General features: G+C 45.0%; 1 protein-coding gene across 2 annotated transcripts in view; it reads left to right on the plus strand.

The window, feature by feature from the left end:
- XPO7 (exportin 7) overlaps positions 1-20,384 on the plus strand; it is a 104,899-nt gene that overhangs the window by 37,438 nt on the left and 47,077 nt on the right. For both annotated transcript variants that reach the window (XM_038746820.1, XM_038746821.1), the window contains exon 2: positions 16,231-16,377. In XM_038746820.1, the coding sequence (XP_038602748.1) occupies positions 16,231-16,377 (147 nt within the window). The remainder of the gene's footprint in view (positions 1-16,230; positions 16,378-20,384) is intronic.

A 20,384-nucleotide genomic window follows, 5' to 3' on the forward strand; every position in this document is an offset into this window, starting at 1 on the left:
ATGTGTTGCCAACTTGTACTTCCCAAGCGCTTAGTACAGTGCTGTGCACACAGTAAGCGCTCAATAAATACGATTGAATGAATGAATGAACAGTGTTTGACACACAGTAATAAATAATGATGGCATTTATTAAGCCCTTACTATGTGCAAGACACTGTTCTAAGCGCTGGGGAGGCTACAGAGTGATCAGGTTGCCCCACGGGGGGGCTCACCGTCAATCCCCATTTTACAGATGAGGTAACTGAGGCACAGAGAAGTTAAGTGACTTGCCCAAAATCACACAGCTGACAATTGGCAGAGGCAGAATTTGAACCCAAGACCACTGACTCCAAAGCCCATGCTCTTTCCACTGAGCCACGCTACGTAATAAACGCTTAACAGATCTCATTTAAAACAAAAAAAAAGCTTCCAGGTCTTCTGTTTGACCCTCAATAATTTGGCTATGTAAAAAGTATTGTGTGAGACCTGATCAATTGCACCCCACTTTACTCCAAACACCAAAGGAGAGCAGTCTCTAGGAATAATAATAATAATAATAATAATAATAATAATAATAATTGTGGTATTTAAGTGCACACTATGTGCCAGGCACTATACTAAGCACAGGGATGGATACTCCTTCCCCTCCCCACAGCACCTGTATTTATGTTTGCACAGATTTATTACTCTATTTTATTTGTACATATTTACTATTCCATTTATTTTGTTTTGTTAATATGTTTTGTTTTGTTGTCTGTCTCCCCCTTCTAGACTGTGAGCCCGCTGGTGGGTAGGGACCGTCTCTACGTGTTGCCAGCTTGTACTTCCCAAGCGCTTAGTACAGTGCTCTGCACACAGTAAGCGCTCAGTAAATACGATTGAATGAATGATACAAGCAAATCGGGTTGGACACAGTCGCTGTCCTACTTGGGACACCAGTCCCCATTTTACAGATGAGTAACTGAGGCCCAGAGAAGCAGAGTGACTTGCCCAAGGTCACACAGCAGACGAGTGGTGGAGCCAGAATTAGAACCCAAAACCTTCCGACTCCCAAGCGCACGCTCTATCCACTCTGCCGTGCTGGATACCCAGTGGGCGGGCAGGGACCTTTGGTCTTTTCAGCCATTCCCGCTCAGGTGAGCGGCAATCACAACCTCATCTTTAGATAAAAAATGATGCTCCGGGCTCCCTGAAAGCGGGTCGCCCGGGGGATCATCAAATCAAAAGGATCTTTCTATCAAAATAATAATAATAATAAAGGCATTTGTTAAGCGCTTACTATGTGCAAAGCACTGTTCTGAGCGCTGGAGGGATGCAAGGTGATCAGGTTGTCCCACATGGGGCTCGCAGTCTTAATCCTCATTTTACAGATGAGGGAACTGAGGCTCGAAGAAGTGAAGTGACTTGCCCAAGGCCACACAGCAGCCAGGTGGCAGAGCTGGGATTCGAACCCATGACCTCAGACTCCACAGCCCGGGCTCTTTCCACTGAGCCACGCTGCTTCTCAAGATAGCTTGCTCAGCTCCTTTCAACCTTTCAAACAGAGGGTCGAGATGCTTTTCCTCCATAGTTAGGTGTTATTACTCTTTTTTTTTAATTGAGTGGGGAATGATTGGCCTTACCAATTAAAGGCTGTTTTTCATCATCTGTGCACATGCTTCCTCCCTACTGTTCATTCTATAAAACACTGATATGTTAACCCTTCCACACGCCAGATACTCTCGAATTTATTTATTTATTTTACTTGTACATATCTATCCTATTTATTTTATTTTGTTAGTATGTTTGGTTTTGTTCTCTGGCTCCCCCTTTTAGACTGTGAGCCCACTGTTGGGTAGGGACTGTCTCTGTATGTTGCCAATTTGTACTTCCCAAGCGCTTAGTACAGTGCTCTGCACATAGTAAGCGCTCAATAAATACGATTGATGATGATGATGAATGCACTGGAAGAATTAATGATGGAGAATTAAAAGTAAAGCACACCGTGGGAATAAACACTTAGTTTTAGGGCCTTTTGGTAGGTTTTGCAGCCCTGTCTCCACAATGTAAGGTAGAAAGCACCTTGAGGATAGGGATCTATCAGTCATTTGTATGTAATAATAATAATAATAATAATAATGGCATTTACGCACTTACTATGTGCAAAGCACTGTTCTAAGCGCTGGGAGGGATACAAAGTGATCAGGTTGTCCCGCGCGGGGCTCACAGTCATTATCCCCATTTTACAGTTGAGGTAACTGAGGCTCTGAGAAGTTAAGTGACTTGCCCAAGGTCACACAGTAGACATGTAGCAGAGCCAGGATTCGAACCCACGACCTCTGACTCCAAAGCCCGGGCTCTTTCCATTGAGCCACGCTGCTTCTCTGTGTAGTGAGCGCTTACTGTGTGCAGAGCACTGTAATAATAATAATGATGATGATGGCATTTATTAAGCGCTTACTATGTGCAAAGCATTGTTCTGAGCTCTGGGAGGTTACACTGTAGTAAACGCTTTGGAAAGTATAGTATAACAGATTTAGTAGACACGTTACTTTGCCCACAGTGAGCTTACCATCTAGGGATGGGGTCTTATTTACCCTATTTTAGTCTCCCAAGTGAAAAGTGCAGTGCTTTGCACACAGTAAACACTCATTAAATAACACTGAATTGATGAATAGTTGGAAAGTATTGCCATTTTACAGCTGTGAAAGAAAAAAATAGTCATAAATGAAAATGCACTTTTATTTTCCAAAGTACTTTCACATCAGGACAGTCCAGCGCTTAGAACAGTGCTTTGCACATAGTAAGCGCTTAACAAATGCCGCCATTATTATTATTATCAGGAATCGCATTTTGTCTTCACAACAGCCCCGTGAGAGAGGGAGGGATGGGAAGTAATATCTTTGTTTTTCAGATGCGGAAAGTAAGGCCCAAAGAAGTGAAGGTCACCCAGAAGCAGCTTGGCCTGGTGGCTAGGAAGTAAGAAGGACCTGGGTTCTAATCCCGGCTCCACCATGTGCCTGCCTTGTGCCTTTGGGCAAGTCTCTTTACTCCTCTGTACCTCAGGTACCTCATCTGTAAAATGGGGATTAAGACTCTGAGCCCCATGTGGAACAGGGACGGTGTCCAACCTGATGAGTTTGTTTCTACCCCAGCACTTAGTATAGTACCTGGCAAAGAGTTAGCACTTAAAAATACCATAAGAAAAGCCCAGTTCAAAATAAATGACAGTGACAACGCCGTAGAGTTTAGGTCTTTATGAAGAAAAATCCGTCGCAGATTTCCATAGGAGTCGAACTTGTTAACTATGAGCCTGACGCTAAATTTGGTCTCAGAATCTAATTGTGAGGTTTTAACTTCATAGAAATTATGGGTTTGAATCCCGGCTCCGCCACTTGTCTGCTGTGTGACTTTGGGCAGGTCTCAACGTCTCTGTGCCTGTTACCTCATCTGGAGAATGGGAATTAAGGCTGTGAGCCCCACGCGGGACAACCTAATCACCTTGTATCCCCCCCAGCGCTTAGAACAATGCTTTGCACATAGTAAGCGCTTAACAAATACCGTCATTATTGTCATTATTGTAGAAATTAGCGAAAAGATCCTGTTCGGAATGATTAGGGGTGGGAATTAAAAGCAGGGTGAGGGAATGAGAGTCAGCGAAGCGAGCTGGGCTGGTGTCACTTGTGCGAGAGGGGGCCACTCTTCCAAGTTTCCCTGAGGGAGCCACCTCTTTCCCTGTCTCCTGATGGCTTTTCATTCATTCATTCATTCATTTAATCGTATTTATTGAGCACTTACTGTGTGCAGAGCACTGTACCAAGCGCTTGAAGTACAAGTTGGCAACATATAGAGACGGTCCCTACCCAACAGGTCCCTACCCTACCCAAAATCGAAAGTTTCCCAAAGGCCTCAGAAACATATTGTAGCTGAAGCCTCCAGGTCTTCTGCTTGGTCCTCAAGAATTTGGATATCATCATCATCATCAATCGAATTTATTGAGCGCTTACTGTGTGCAGAGCACTGTACTAAGCGCTTGGGAAGTACAAGTTGGCAACATATAGAGACAGTCCCTACCCAACAGTGGGCTCACAGTCTAGAAGAGGGAGACAGAGAACAAAACCAAACATATTAACAAAATAAAATAAATACAATAGATATGTACAGGTAAAATAAATAAATAAATAAATAGAGTAATAAATATGTACAAACATATATACAGGATATGTAAAATGTATTGAATAAGACCCGATCTAAAGCACACCACTTCACTCCAAACTCCAGAGGACACTGAATCCACCAACCAGTAGTGTTTATTCAGCACTCCCCAATCTGTTTAACCCAATTATCTCTTTGGTACATATTTATTACTCTATTTATTTATTTATCTTGTACATATCTATTCCATTTATTTTATTTTGTTAGTATGTTTGGTTTTGTTCTCTCTCCCCCTTCTAGACTGTGAGCCCTCTGTTGGGTAGGGGCTGTCTCTATGTGTTGCCGACTTGTACTTCCCAAGCGCTTAGTACAGTGCTCTACACACAGTAAGCGCTCAATAAATACGATTGATTGATTGATTGGTGGCACTAATGCTGACCCATGAACGGGAGCTTTGGATAAGCCTAACATCAGCGTTACGTGGAAAGCGTAGATTTTTCTAGTACTCGGGTGAGTCTTGAAGGCTTAAAGCGGTGGTTGCAGTGTTTTGTTATTTTATGGAGTGGGGTTGGAGAAAAGGATTTGATTTGGTGTCCTGAATTTGATGGACAGTAGACTCAGGGGAAGCAGCCTCCTAACTTGTACTTCCCAAGCGCTCAGTACAGTGCTCTGCACACAGTAAGCGCTCAATGAATACGGAGTGCTCTGCACACAGTAAGCACTCAATAAATACAATTTGATTGATTGGTTGAATGAAAGAAATGTGCTTATTGGTGACTGTGGCAATCGTATTTATTGAGCGCTTACTTTGTGCAGAGCACTGTACTAAGCGCTTGGGAAGTGCAAGTTGGCAACATATAGAGACAGTCCCTACCCAACAGTGGGCTCACAGTCTAAAAGGGGTTCAGCTGAACTGAATGTAGCATACACAGTATGTGGCAAAACAAATAATTCCGCTCTCCTTTTCACAGGAACATCTAGCGTTTTGGACAATATTAAAATGACTTAAAAAGTATATCATTTAAAGTTGAGAAGCCCCAGTGGATAGAGCACAGGCTTGGGAGTCAGAAGGAGCCGGGTTCTAATGCCAGCCCCGCCACTCGTCCGCTCCGTGACCTTGGGCAAATCACTTCACTTCTCTGTGTCTGTTTCCTCATCTGTAAAATGGGGATTAAGACTGTGAGTCCCGTGTGGGACGGGGACTGTGTGCAACCTGATTAGCTTGTGTCTAACCCCATCACTTAGTACAATGCCTGGCACATAATAAGCGCTTGACAAATACCATAAAAAGGCCTGATTTCCTGGGGACAGAAAGCTTCTAAAACCACTTTTCTCCCTGGGCCTTACATCACACCCTGGTGAGTTAGCAAGCTGGGCCCTCCTAGGAAGAGCATTAACTCTTTCAGACCCCAGGGCTGTTACCAGACAGCTTCCTAATATCCTAAAAGTGAATGTTTCCCACAGAGGGACTAACTTTCTAACAGAAGTAATTTTGGATGCTAAAAGAATCTGGTTCAGGATCATTTCTGGCATATACCATGCCTTTCCTCTCTAAGACCTCTAAATTAGAGACCGTTTCAGCCAAATTTAACGAAGAGGTTCGGTCCTGAGGCTATCAGGACCCCCGCAGATTTCACAGTCGGTAAATACAGATCAGGTTTTTTACCCATTTTAGGTACCACAGAAAAGACTGATTTGTTTGACCCTGATGGTTGACGTATGCCAAGTAAAATTCCCAGCTCAATTTTTCCAACGCACTTGGTATTCATGGACCAAAAAAAGCAGTGTGGCCTAGTGGAAAGAGCACGGGCTTGGGAGTTGGAAGGACCTGGGTTCTAATCCCGAGTCTGTCACTTGTCTCTTGCGTGACTTGGGGTGAATCGTGTAGCTTCTCTGCACCTGTTACCTCATCTGTAGATTTGGGATTAATACTGTAAATCCCATGTGGAATATGGACTTTGTCCAACCTGATTATCGTGCATCTATCTACCCCAGCGCTTAGTCCAGTGCCTGGACCATTACTATTAAGCGCCGTCGAGTCTTTTTTGATTCATACGACTCCATGGATCTACTTTCTCCAGAACGTCCTGTCCTCTGCCATAATCTTGCAACCTTTCCAAGGATTCGTCCATTCTCGTTGTTATGGTCTCTATCCATCTAGCTGCTGGTCTGCCTCTTCCTCATTTTCCCTGGACTTTTCCTAGCATTAGTGTCTTCCCCAGAGAATTAGTCCTCCTGATTATGTGTCCAAAATACGCTAATCTAAGTCGAATTATTTGGCCTTCCAAAGACCACTTTGGCTTAATTTGCTCTAAAATCCATTTATTCGTTTTTCGGCCTGTCTGTGGTATTCGCAAAAGCCATCTCCAACACCACAGTTCAAAAGAATCGACGTTCTTTCTATCCTGCCTTTTCACTCTCTAGCTTTCGGATCTATACATTGTCAGCCTGGCCCATAGTAAGTGCTTAATAAACATCTTTTTTTTTTAAAAAAAAAAGGCAATAAAATAACAAATATAAAAATTCAGAGTTTGAGAAAATACTTAAATAATTCAGCTATTACATCGGTCTACCCAAAGCACTAATTTTTAGGGAAATCAGGCTTAATTAGCCGGGATGCACACCTCACCGAACAACATGCTTACATGCCGACAGCCTTGATTTTGCTCTGGAAGTCCTTACCCAGAATAGCCAGAGCACTTGTGCCGTTTGTTTATTACCGGTTAAAACTTGATTGGGATTTGTTGGTAAGCCTGGGATGTTGCAGCCTCATGCGTTTCCCGAGTTGCCATCCTTATCTAACGCATACAGGGCCCGTGCTATGCACTATCACTTGTTCAAATGTGTGCATGCGTGTTTTTTTTCTTTATCTTATTTGCAGCCGTAGACCTTGCTCAGCAAGAGGGTTGTTGCCTTGCGCGTACACTCACCATCAGAGGGGTCCCCCCAGGTGACTCACCAAAAGTGTTGTGTTTCTCTGATTGCCCAAAGGCTGATTTGTCCCGATCTCTGGTGAAGCACTCCACCGTGATGACACGGTTCCGGGAGAATGCATCCGTGATGGGCGGCTTGCGCAAACCCAGACTCCAAAAGCAGAGTCGTTAATGAAATGTCCTTCGTTGCCGTCAAGAGGCGCATACCCGACTCAAACCATCCCTCTCTGAGAGTCGTGAAAGCAGAGACTGCTTCAGGTTTGGATCATACCCAAGAGGAGTCGCGGAGGTCAAGGGTAGACACCTGCAAACCCGTATTTTTTCTTTTATCCTGCCCAACCCACGGGTATCATTCATTCATTCGTTTGTATTTATTGAGTGCTTACTATGTGCAAAGCACTGTACTGAGCACTTGAGCACTGTACACTATACACTGAGCACTGTACACTATAACAACAGGTGTTCCCTGCCCACAACGGGCTCAACACCTGCAAAGGTGCAAGTTGGGCCGGGTAATTAGTGTCAGGATGAAGCAGCGTGGCTAGTGGAGAGAACATGGGCCTGGGAATCAGAAGGACCTGGGTTCCAATCCCGGCTCCTTTGGCAAGTCACTTGACTTCTCTGGGCCTCAGTGACCTCATCTGGAACACTCTCCTTCAAGTCCAGTGGACAATTACTCTCCCTCCCTTCAAAGCCTTACTGAAGGCGCATCTTCTCCAAAAGGCCTTCCCTGATTTAGCCTTCCTTTCCTTTTCTCCCACTCCCTTCTGCGTCTCCTGACTTGCTCCCGTTATTCATTCCCCCCCTCCCAGCCCCACAGCACTTATGTATATATCTGTAATCTATTGCCATTAATGTCTGCCTCCCCATCTAGACTGTAAGCGCGTTGTGGGCAGGGAATATGTCTGTTTATTGTTATATTGTACCCTCCCAAGCGCTCCGTAAATATTTGAATGAATGAATCTGTAAATGGGGGATTAAGATTGTGACTGTGTCCAGTGTGGTTAGCCTGAATCTACCCCAGCGCTCAGCACAGCCCCTGGCACGTAGTAAGTGCTTACCCTAAGTACCGTAAAAAGAAGTGAGGGGATATTGTATGTGGGAAAGGGTTGAGTGCTGGTGAAGTCAGCCACATTAAAGGAGAGGATCAGAGAGCAGCCAGTGCCGTCAGGATGCCCAGGGCAAATTGTTCTGCTCTGGAGCTACTCTGCCCCTCTTAATCCTTACTTTAGCCATCCACCCCACCCGCCTTCTAGCACTCTGAAGGGAGAGAGGCTGCGTGGGCCTGTTGGATGCCCGTGCTCTGGCAGAAAGAATTGGTTTATGCCTCCTTGGCATCCACACTACCAGGAGACACCCAAAGGTACCCATCCCGATCCACAGGTAGTCGGAGCAGTTGCAAGCCCATCCAGGTTAGATTTCTTTCTTTTCTTTTCTCTTTTGAGGTGCGGTGCAGTGCCTGGCTGGTCTATGGGGATAGAGCAACAGGTTGGCACCGTTTCAGGCCTCTACTCATGGTGGGGTGAGAATGGAACTGGTTGAGGATCCCCGAGTTGAACCTGGGGTCGATTGAAATCCCCCTGGGCTGGGCTGGAGCTAATCGAGCCAGTCGCTTAAGACTCAGAGGGGCCTGGAGTCATCCGTTCCGACATTTAATAAGGACCGCAGGGAGAGCAGCCTCTTCCCGATCTCATTTGGCTAAAAACTGGCGATTCACCGAGGATGAAGAGGAAGGTGACAGAATCCTTCTAGACTTTGAGCCCGCTGTTGGGTAGGGACCGTCTCTATATGTTGCCAACTTGGACTTCCCAAGCGCTTAGTACAGTGCTCTGCACACAGTAAGCGCTCAGTAAATACGATTGAAAACCCGTACTTAAGGGGTTAGTCTGTTGGCCGTGCAAAACTTGACTTATAAAGGACATGGCAGTTTTGTTTTTCCCTGCGTGCTCAGCTGCAGCAGCCGATCTGTTCTGCGGACTCGGCTGAGTTTTGCGTACAGCCAAGGTTACAGCGGCCTACCTGGATACGGTGGGAGGAGGTGGAGTTGGGGAGCAAAACAGCCGTTTTTAATTTCAGCTGTCTTGGGAGTATCAGCCAGCAGCATCAGGGTATAAAGGATAAAACCAGCAGTGGGGAAAATGCGATTTCACCCAATTGGGCAGCCCGCAGCCTTGATGCGATATGCCACCTACCTACAGAGAACTAAGAGTGCAAATAGGGAACCTCGGTTTCCATGCCTGTAATAAAAATTATGTAACGATATAAAGTAATTAAACAGGCTTCGAAAATAGTTCGCTGTATTTTTAACGTGGCCTGAAATTTGTCTTACTTAAGGCACATTGGCTTGGGCCTTTGTGGTGTCTTAAGGGCCCCGTAGTCATGTGAAAATAGTTGAAGTGTGTATTCACGTAAGCATGATGGGGAAAATTAGACTGATGTTTTTTTTCATTCGTGTATTTATGGTCCACAGAGTAAATGACAAAAGCAGGTAGTCTGGAAATATAACACAAGATCATTGTTATATGAGACAAAAACAGCATGATTTGGGGTGGTTTCTTTCACATATGTACATCTTGGAAAGGAAAATGCAGTCATCAAATAGGTAAATCTGAGGATTCTTGGATAGTGCTTGATTACATTATACCGATGCCTCGAATTGTATATCGAGCTCCCTGTAGTGCAGATAGTTTACTTGACAATCGGCTGTGAGGTGTATTTTTTTTTTATGGTATTTGTTAAGCGCTCACTATATGCCAGGCACTGTACTAACTCTGGGGTTAGTACAAGTTAGGTCGGACACAGGCCCTTTCCCACATGGTGCTCGCAGTCTTAATCCCCATTTTACAGATGAGGTAATCGAGGCACAGAGAAGTGAAGTGGCTTGCCCAAGGTCGCAGACAAGTGGCAGAGCAGGGATTAGAACAGTTCCTCCTGATTCCCAGGCCCATGCTGTGTCCACTAGACCACGCTGCTTTGGCAGAAACTTGAAAATCCTGATAATTGTTTGGTTGTCCTGCTCAGGTGAAAACATCATATGATTTGGTACTGGTTCTGCCCAGACTGTGTCGTCCAAACAGCGCCACACAAAAGGCCACGTGAAATTTAAGAGCAAGATCTAATTTGGGACAAGATTGACTGGTTAGAAGCACGGAGCTTACTTACCTTTCCGTTGCTCAGCGTTTCTTCCGGGTGTGCATGACCTCTACGTGTTAAAGGAAACAAGTTGCAGAGCAGAGTTTCCCACGGACACTGAAGATCTCAAGCCAGACGGAGCATGTGTATCATCTGTTCTTATCAGTTTAATATCTGGGATCTATTCTTATCAATTTAATATCTGGGATGTCTTCGACTTGAGGTTGACGTATTAAACAGATTTGGGGGGGCAGGGAGCTGGTCCGGAGCTTTGCTTTCATCCTCTCCACGCATCAGTCTGGTATTGGAGAAGCAGCATGGCTTAGTGGTTAGAGCAGGGGCCCGGGAGTTGGAAGGACTTGGGTTCTAATCCCTTGCTCTGCTACATGTCCGCTGTGTCACCGTGGGCAAGTCACTTCACTTCTCTGGGCCTAAATTCCCTCATCTGTAAAATGGAGATTATGACTGTGCGTCCCATGTGGAATATGGGCCGTGTCCAACCTGATTAGCGTCTATCTACCCCAGTGCTTAGAACAGTGCTTGGCACGTAGTATGTGCTTCTGATCCCGGCTCCACCATTTATCTGCTGTGTGACCATGAGCAAGACACTTAACTTCTCTGTGCCTGTTAGCTCATCTGGAAAATGGAGATTGAGACTGTGAGCCCCACGTGGGACAAAGGCTGTGTCCAACCCGATTTGCTTCTATCCATCCCAGCGCTTAGTACAGTGCCTGGCACATAGGAAGCGCTTAGCAAATACCATTACTAAGTATGATCGTTATTGTTGTTATTATTACAACCCCAAGCCAGAAATCTCCAAAGATCACCCCTTGGGTTAAAATCAAGATATCTGGGGTCTTCATTAAGTGGGAAATCCCATTACTAAGTATGATCATTATTGTTGTTGTTATTACAACCCCAAGCCAGAAATCTCCAAAGACCACCCCTTGGGTTAAAATCAACATATCTGTGGTTGTTATTAAGTGGGAAATACCATTACTAAGTATGATCATTATTGTTGTTATTATTACAACCCCAAGCCAGAAATCTCCAAAGATCACCCCTTGGGTTAAAATCAGGATATCTGTGGTCTTCATTAAGTGGGAAATACCATTACTAAGTATAATCATTATTGTTATTATTACAACCCCAAGCCAGAAATCTCCAAAGATCACCCCTTGGGTTAAAATCAAGATATCTGTGGTCTTCATTAAGTGGGAAAATTGAAGGAGGATAACTCACTGTTATTACAAGAGTTGAGAATTGCCGCCGCTGCTGCTGTTGTCGATGCCATGTGGTACTAGCGTGTTCTGGGAGTCGGATTGAATTGACACGAGCTGCTTCTGTGCTGAAGCAGTACTTCACTGGTTGGAAATGCTTCTTCCAATTGGATGAAAATTCGGCTCAAAATAGGCCCATCTGACCTGATAGGAGCTGCTTCTCAGATAATGGGCTTGATGCCCTCAGAATAAAAAATTAGACATTCTGGTTGTTTTCGTGGCTATTGCTTTTTTATGATGATGGCATTTTTATCAAGTGCTTACTATGTGCAAAGCACTGTTCTAAGCGCTGGAGAGGTTACAGGGTGATCAGGTTGTCCCACGGCGGGCTCACAGTCTTCATTCCCATTTTACAGATGAGGGAACCGAGGCCCAGAGAAGTTAAGTGACTTGCCCAAAGTCACACAGCTGCCAATTGGCGGGGCCGGGATTTGAACCCATGGCCACTGACTCCCAAGCCCGGGCTCTTTCCACTGAGCCACGCTGCTTCACTATGTTGTTAAGCACTTACTATGCTTGTGGCTTCAGTACAGCATGGCTCAGTGGAAAGAGCACGGGCTTGAGAGTCAGAGGTCATGGGTTTGAATCCCGGCTCCGCCACTCGTCAGCTATGTGACCTTGGGCAAGCCACTTCACTTCTCTGTGCCTCAGTTCCCTCATCTGTCAAATGGGGATGAAGACTGTGAGCCCCCCGTGGGACAACCTGATCACCTTGTATCCTCCCAGCGCTTAGAACAGTGCTTGGCACAGAGTAAGCGCTTAATAAATGCCATTATTATTATTATGCGGCAGGATTGGGCAGTAGTTAGCAAGGTAGAACAGAATCCATTTCCCATTTGGGGCTCATCGTCTTAATCCCCATTTTGCAGATGAGGTCACTGAGGCGCAACAGGCACAGAGAAGGTAAGTGATTTGCCCAGGGTCACACAGCAGACAAGTGGCAGAGCTGGGATTAAAACCCAGGACCTCTGACTCTGAGGCCTGTGCTCTTTCCACTGCTTCTGTTCTGAGGACTCCAGCGATCCAACAGGCATCCATCGATAAGCTTCGAGGAAGGGCCGGGGGATTCCTTGAACAAGGAGAAGGAGTATGCAAAAGAAAAATTACACGTTCCTCATAAATGTCAAGTCGCGTTAGTTATAGTGTTTGAGCATTTGCTTCTTCCTGAGCACTACCAAGCACCGGGATGAATCCAAAATAAACAATTCAGGCCCAGTCCTCGTCCCGCAGTGAGCTAGTATCTTCCCAGAGAAGAAAGATCGAATCACCTGGTTGTCTTTTTTCATTTGTCCTAAACAACTGATTCCAGGTGAACTTGTCATAATGGTCTGCTTGGTAACTAGTCCGGTAAACACATGTGTGGTCTTTTTCCCCCACTGGTGTGGTGCATGTGTTCGTTCATAAAATAAAACAGCAAAGGCTAAACTATTCAAAGACTCCGTTGCCCTGAGAAATGGCTCAATAACTTGAAAGCTAGAACAGCAGCTTTTGGGGGGATTCTTCAGTGGTCGTGGAACTCCACCACTCGTGTGCTCTGCGACCTTGGGCAAGTTGCATCGCTTCTCTGTGCCTCAGTCCTCGATGTGGGCAGGGAATGTGCCCGTTTATTGTTGTACTGCAGTCTCCCAAGGACTTAGTACAGTGCTGTGCATACACTAAGCGCTCTATAAATACGACTGAATGAGTGCGTGGATGCCTCATCTGTAAAATGGGGGTTAAAACTGTGAGCTCTATGTGGGACACGGACTGTATCATCATCATCATCATCAATCATATTTATTGAGCGCTTACTATGTGCAGAGCACTGTACTAAGCGCTTGGGAAGTACAAATTGGCAACATATAGAGACAGTGCCTACCCAACAGTGGGCTCACAGTCCAACCTGATTAACTTGTATCTACCCCAGCGCTTAGTACAGTGCATGGCACGTAGTAAGCACTTAACAGATACAATTAAAAAACAAATACTAAACTTCTGGTCCCAAAGTGTAGGTAGCTAAATAAAAATAAATTCACCTCTTTTCTAAAACGGTACTAATTTCCAAGGTGAGTCATTAAGGCCTGATTTCACTGGGCAGTGTGTTGTCAACTGGATTAACAAAAAATACCCGATTCCCACCCAAATATAGGTAGCGGGAATAGAGTTACTCCCGGCAGATGTTTAGTCCCAGTCACATGGACAGCAGCACTGAAATAGACATAAACCAGAGCTGCATTTGAGAAAGTAGCAGAGCAAATTGACATTTTTCCATCCATGCACTCTGCCTGTACTCTGAAAAGCATTCACAGGAAGGTTCAAATAACTTTTTTGTTGATGCTTAATCCCGGAGTTGATAGGTCTCCCTCATTATCTGTCAGGGGGCATCTTTGAACATTATTTATTGCTCATGTGAAAATGATTTAATCTGTGCTTTCAAGTAGTTGCTCCTCCTTTGAGCGAATTCTGTTGAGCTAAAAAAAAAAATCCACTTAAATCTAAGGCAGTATCTTGTAAAGAAGGAAATTGAAGCTCTTAACTTGGAATGTCAGGCTTTAAGCTAAATTACTTTGGGACAACAAGCCTGGGATGATTTTGAAGTCCATGACCGTGTATTTCAGATTTGGTAGCCATGCACGGAGTCTTTTGTTAATGCAGAATGTGGTTACATGAGAAGCTCATCTTTTGTCTTCTGAACTTCGGTACGTGAAGCTATAGAATAAATAGGCAGTTTTCTTGCTTCCTTTGATATGAACTGAGGGGCATTGTGGGACCCTGAAAAATCAAATAGGAACAAATTTAGCATAAGCCTAATGAAAGTCACAGGGTTTGTGTCTCCCCAGTTGAGACCGTTGATCATCTTCTCTCATTCTGGGATATTTACTTCTCATTTCATCCAGGTTGATTTCCGAGCATCATTAAGCAGGCAAAGCAAAATAGGAAACAGAGTTTCGTGGCCTAAGGGCTTTGCGCTCAGTGGAAAAGCCTGGTTGTTAAGTCGCAGCATAATGAAATGAGGAGATAATGAAAAGTCCGGGGTAGGCTTGATGTAACGTATTTGAAAACTTTAATAGGCAGCTAATGTAGGTTGTTTTACTCAATTTTTACTTTTCGTCTGATCGTTTCCGAGAGCAGCACTCCCAAAATATTGCTGGTTCTTTGGAAAAAACTCGGATTCCGTGAAGTTTTGAGCATTTGTTGAGTGGGCAGAGCACTCTACCAAGCGCTTGAGAGAGTACCACAGAATTAATATGCATGATCCCTGCAAGGAGTCTGCCCTCTCCTACTTCCTCTGAAGACCAAGTGATGTTAGACCTTCCTTCCTCAGAGGAATGAAAGAAGAGAAAGCAGTGGTGGAACCTTAATCGGTTCACTTGGTGTCTCTTGGAAGAGAGTCACCAAACTCGTCGGGGATGTTTAGATCCAGTCAGGTTCTCAGCCTGACGTACACAACCTTCTCACTTCTTTGGAATGGGTTCAAGATTTAGAGCAGGGTTTGTTTTGGGGTGTTTCCCCAGTCTTATCTCTGAGTAAACATGTGGTACGGTTGGGTTCATGTTGACAGTCCCTTTAAATGCTGAGCAGAAGCAGGATTCCCCAGTGAGGACAGATCCAGAGAGAGGCTACCGATCTGCTCAAACATGAGGAGGAAGGTGCGTCAACTTTCGGGCTATTAGGCGGTTCTTGTAGGAAAAGAAGACATAGCCTAAAGTTGCTGTCGTTGGAAGGCAATCGGCTGCTCCGAAATTCAGCATTTCCATTTGTAAAACTCTACTACTGAATATAGGGGGCATTTTCTAGGCTGCCACAAAAGGAAAAAAAGAAAAGAGATTTAAAAGTCTCGATGCCAGGATGTGTTTTTCCAAAGTGAGTGCCTGTAACGATTTGTGTGCGTTGATGTGTGTAATGATGCAATTAAAAATATTGGGAGATCAGGTCGTTGCCTGAGCAGTAGGAGGAAGGAAAAGTAAGAGCTTTCTTAGTATACAGCTTGATCCGAGATTTCACTCACCTGTTGTGTATTTTCGTCACTCTGGCAGTAGCTTTTAGACTAATTGCTATTTGTTTTACCTATATTCACTGTTATTTGTTTTCATGACTAGTTATTCCCATTCTGTTGCAGATTCCCAGTTTAAAAGAGTTAAACCCATTAACACGGTTCATCAAAAGGATATGTGTCAAACTATAATCTAAGGCTGAAATATGCAGTGTGTGTATGTGTGTATACACACACCCACACATGCCACTGATGCTTTGCACAGATTTGCTTAGTGGAAGAAGAGCTACTTTTTTGTTTGTTTCTGGAAGGCAATTCAGAAATGCCTTTATTTGGGGGAAAGTAATTATTGACCCAAAGAATATGAGATCAACTTTCAGGCCGGTCAGAAAGTTGAGGAATAGGTTACTGTATCTATTTTATTTTAATGAAAGTATTGGCGTAAAGCATCCCAAAGCGGTACTGTGTCCTGCAGGGTTTAAAGCTGATGGAATGGTGGGATGTTTGTTAGCTTCGATAATAAAAAAAAAAAAGCTGTCTAGACTAGCCCTTTTAATAATGAATGTCCTTAAATATGCTGTGTCCCAGTAAGAAAAAGCGTTGAGCGAAAGGTACAGTTTGTACAGGTGCTTATTTTGGTTTCGCGTGGTTGAACAATGTTTAAATAAACATAATTAAAAGGAAAAATACAAATAGCTCTCAGCGAACCGAACTGGCCGACCGGGCGCCCGCAGCTCAGCCGGTGAGAAGCCGCCCCGTCGTCACTGAAGCTTTTTCCTTTGTGGTTGATCTTTTCCAGAGCCTAGCCCAGCTAGAGAACCTGTGCAAGCAGCTGTATGAGACGACAGACACCACGACCCGTCTTCAGGCGGAGAAAGCCTTGGTTGAGTTCACCAACAGCCCCGACTGCCTGAGCAAGTGTCAGCTCCTCCTCGAAAGAGGGAGTGTACGTAAGCTTTGACAGACTGTAAATGCCAGCTGAGGTTTCGGGAGACCTAGCTCCAATCCCAGGGAAAACTAGGTGGGATACAATTCATGCCTTCATTCAGTCGTATTTATTGAGCGCTTACCATGTGCGGAGCACTGCACTCAGCGCTTGGGAAGTACAAGTCGGCAACATATAGAGACGGTCCCTACCCAACAGCGGGCTCACAGTCTAGAAAGGGGAGACAGAGAACAAAACAAAACATATTAACAAAATAGAATAAATATGTACAAATAAAATAGAGTAATAAATACGTACAAACATATATACAGGTGTATATATACATATATACAGGATGAGGAGGGGGCTCAGTCTGGGAAGGCCTCCAAGGGAGCAGTGAACGTGGCTCAGTGGAAAGAGCACGGGCTTTGGAGTCAGAGGTCATGGGTTCAAATCCCGGCTCCGCCAATTAATTGTCAGCTGCGTGACTTTGGGCAAGTCACTTCACTTCTCTGGGCGTCAGTTCCCTCATCTGTAAAATGGGGATTAAGACTGTGAGCCCTCTGTGGGACAACCCGGTCACCTTGGAACCTCCCCAGCGCTTAGAACAGTGCTTTGCACATAGTAAGCGCTTAATAAATGCCATCATCATCTTTGCGTCAGTCGGCAACAGCACCTACGCTTCATCGATCAGTCGTATTTATCGAGCGCTTACTGTGTGCAGAGCAATGTAGTAAAAAATAATAATAGTAATGATGGCATTTATTAAGCACTTACTATGTGCAAAGCACTGTTCTAAGTGCTGGGGGGGTACTACAAGGTAATCATGTTGTCCCATGGGGGGGCTCACAGGGTTCATCCCCATTTTACAGATGAGGGAACTGAGGCCCAGAGAAGTGAAGTGACTTGCCCAAAGTCACACAGCTGACAATTGGTGAAGCTAGTAGGTGTTGGGGAATGGCCGGTGTAACAGAGTAGGTAGACACGTTGCCTGCCCACTGCGAGCTTAAAAGGGGAGATGGGCATTAATATAAAAAAAAAAAAAAAATTATGGATAGGGACACAAGTGCCTTGGGGCTGATGGAGGGATGAATAAAGCATGCAAATCCAAGGGCAAGGGCGATGCAGAAGGGAGTGGGAAGAGAGGAAATGAAGGCTTAGTCGAGGAGATGTGGTTTTAATAAGGCTCTGAAGGTGGAGAGAGTGATAGTCCGGCGGATATGGAGGGCACTCCTTACCAGAGCGGGATGACAGTGAGAGGTCGGCAGCTAGATAGATGAGATGGAGGTACAGCGAGTAGATTGACATTAGCGGAGCAAATTGTGCCGGCTGGGTTGTAGTACAAGAGTAGTGAGGTGAGATAACAATAATAATAGTGGCATTTATTAAGCGCTTACTATGTGCAAACCACTGTTCTAAGCGCTGGAGGGGGCAAGGGGATTGAGTGCTCTAAAGCCAGTGAGGAATGGAGAAACATGGACTAAATGTTTCTGTAGAAAAATGGTCCAGGCAGCAGAGTGAAGTGTGAACTGGAGTGGGGAGGTACAGGAGGCAGGGAGGTCAACAAGGAGGCTGATGCAGTTATCAAGGTGGGATAGGATAAGTTCTCGAATTAACGTGGTAGCAGTTTGGACAGAGAGGAAAGGGAGGATTTTAGCGATGTTGTAGAGGCTGAACCGACAGGATTTAGTGGCAGATTGAACGCGTGGGTTGAAGGAGAGAGGCGAGTCAAGGATAAAGGCAAGGTTACGGACTTGTGAGAAAGGGAGAGTGGTGGTGCCGTCTTTAGTGTTGGGAAAGTCACATGGAGAACAGTGTTGTTTGGGTGGGAAAATAGGGAGTTCTGTTTTGGACATGCTAAGTTTGAGATGAAGGTGGAACATCCAGGTAGAAATGTTCTGAAAGGAGGAGGAATTGTGAGATTGCAGGGAGAGAAGAGAAGTCGGGGCTGGAGATGCAGATTTGGGAATCATCTGCATAGAGGTGGAAGTTGAAGCCATGTGAGAGAATTCATTCATTCAGTCATATTTATTGAGCGCTTACTGTGTGCAGAGCACTGTATTAAGCGCTTGGGAAGTACAAGTCGGTAACATATAGGGACGGTCCCTACCCAACTACGGGCTCACAGTCTAGAAATGAGTTCTCCAAAGGAGTGGATGGAGATGGAGAATAGAAGGGGACCCAGAACTGAGCCTTGAGGGACTCCCACAATTAGGAGAGGCAGAGGAGGAGTCCATGAAAGAGAACGAGAATGAGCGGCCGGAGAGATAAAGGAGTAGAATCCGGAGAGAACAGCGTCAGTGAAGCCAAGGTTGGAAAACGCTTCCCGGAGCCGCGGGTGGTCAGCAGGGTCTAAGGCACCGGAGGATTAGGATGGAGTTTAGTGTTCGCCCCACCAAGTTTCCCATTAGTTGCGAAGTAGGTCTAATTTAGAATCACACTGTTTGATTCTCAAAAGTATTTAGGTCTCCTTACACGGCATCGTAAATATCACATACGCCAAGGAAGCTGCACAGGCCAAGTAGGAGAATTTCCTTTAAAGTTTCTCCTAACTTCTGCCGTTTCCTTCGTGTTAAGAACTTCATGGAACTCCCCTTCTCTCTTGAGGCCTAAGACTCCACGCCTGTTTTGTTCACAAGCACGTGTGTCTTTGTTTCCTCCTCACCTCAAATGTCCATTCCGGCTCTTTTCCCTATCTCCAGGTCTCCCTATGGCAAAGGCAGGATTTGGGGGATCAGCCTATCTGGACCCCAAGGCTTTATTTTAATGTTTTTTTTGGGGGGGTGGGCTTAGTATATTAAAGTTGTGTGGCTTAAGTGAGACCACTCAGCTCACAGCATGGTCCCAGCTGCATTGGCAGAGTCAGTAGTATCTCAGCACTCATCGGGAAAGGTAAATTTATATTTGTGTTACCCTCTGTTGTGGCAGTGGGGAAGATTAAACCTGATCATAGGAGACAGTATTTGATTGTGCTCTTCCGTACGAGAGGCAGCAGGGGGGTTGGAGTACTGACTGCGTGTCTTAAAAGCGGTATTATAAATTATTTATTTATGTTAATGTCTGTCTCCCAAGGGAATATGCCTACCAATTTGGCTGCATTGTACTCTCCTAAGCGCGTAGTACAGCGCTCTGAACACAGCAGGTGCTCAGTAAATATGATTGATTGGTTGATTGATGGACCCTGCGTGCTTGGCTCCATCGGGCCCGGCGTACCCCATGCAGGGCTCTAAGACGTTTCACCCCTAAATCGTGACTGCTCCTTCCTCACCAGGATTCCCCCCAAAAAACCCCAATCCCTTGCATTTAAAAGTGACCCTGTGCCTGACTGCTCAGAGCATTTTACAGAAGACCTTGAGGAGGGTGACCAGCTTTACATTTGAAAAATGTATCTTGCCTACAGGAGAGATTGGAATAGGTGGGAATCCTTTGCTTCCTAATCTTGTCCATGCTGCTGCTTAAAGATTCACCTAAAGGCTAGCATCTCTGAAAGTGTTCTAAATTAATACTAGAGAGGTCTATGAACTAAAAAAAAAAAAAATGTGAAGGGAAGCAGTGTGGCCCAGCAGAAAGAGTCAGAGGACCTGGGTTCTAATCCCGGCGCCACCACGTGTCTGCTGTGTGACCATGGGCAATTCACTCAACTTCTCTGTGCCTCAGTTCCCTTACCTATAAAATGGGGATTAAGACTGTGTGCCCCATTTGGACATGGCCTGCATCCAACCTGATTAAGTTATATCTACTCCAGCGCTTAGTACAGTGCCTGACACATACTAAACACAACAAATAACACTGGAAAAGAAAAAGTAGTGGATAAAGAATGGGCACTACCTTTAAATTAAGGATTTCATTTTTAGTTCCCCAAGTGAAATTAGTCATTTGCTCTGCATCTACATCCTCTTCCATTCAGTTTCAGGGATCGTCCCATCCCACGACATACTCACCAAGGGTTTGCTCTCTGGAGTGAGACTAGACGCTTGCGATCGTGAAAAATATTAGTTACTATCATTATATTGCTACTAGTTTCTGTT

The sequence above is a fragment of the Tachyglossus aculeatus genome, chromosome 5 (assembly GCF_015852505.1).
Source record: "Tachyglossus aculeatus isolate mTacAcu1 chromosome 5, mTacAcu1.pri, whole genome shotgun sequence".
NCBI classification, from domain to species: domain Eukaryota; kingdom Metazoa; phylum Chordata; class Mammalia; order Monotremata; family Tachyglossidae; genus Tachyglossus; species Tachyglossus aculeatus.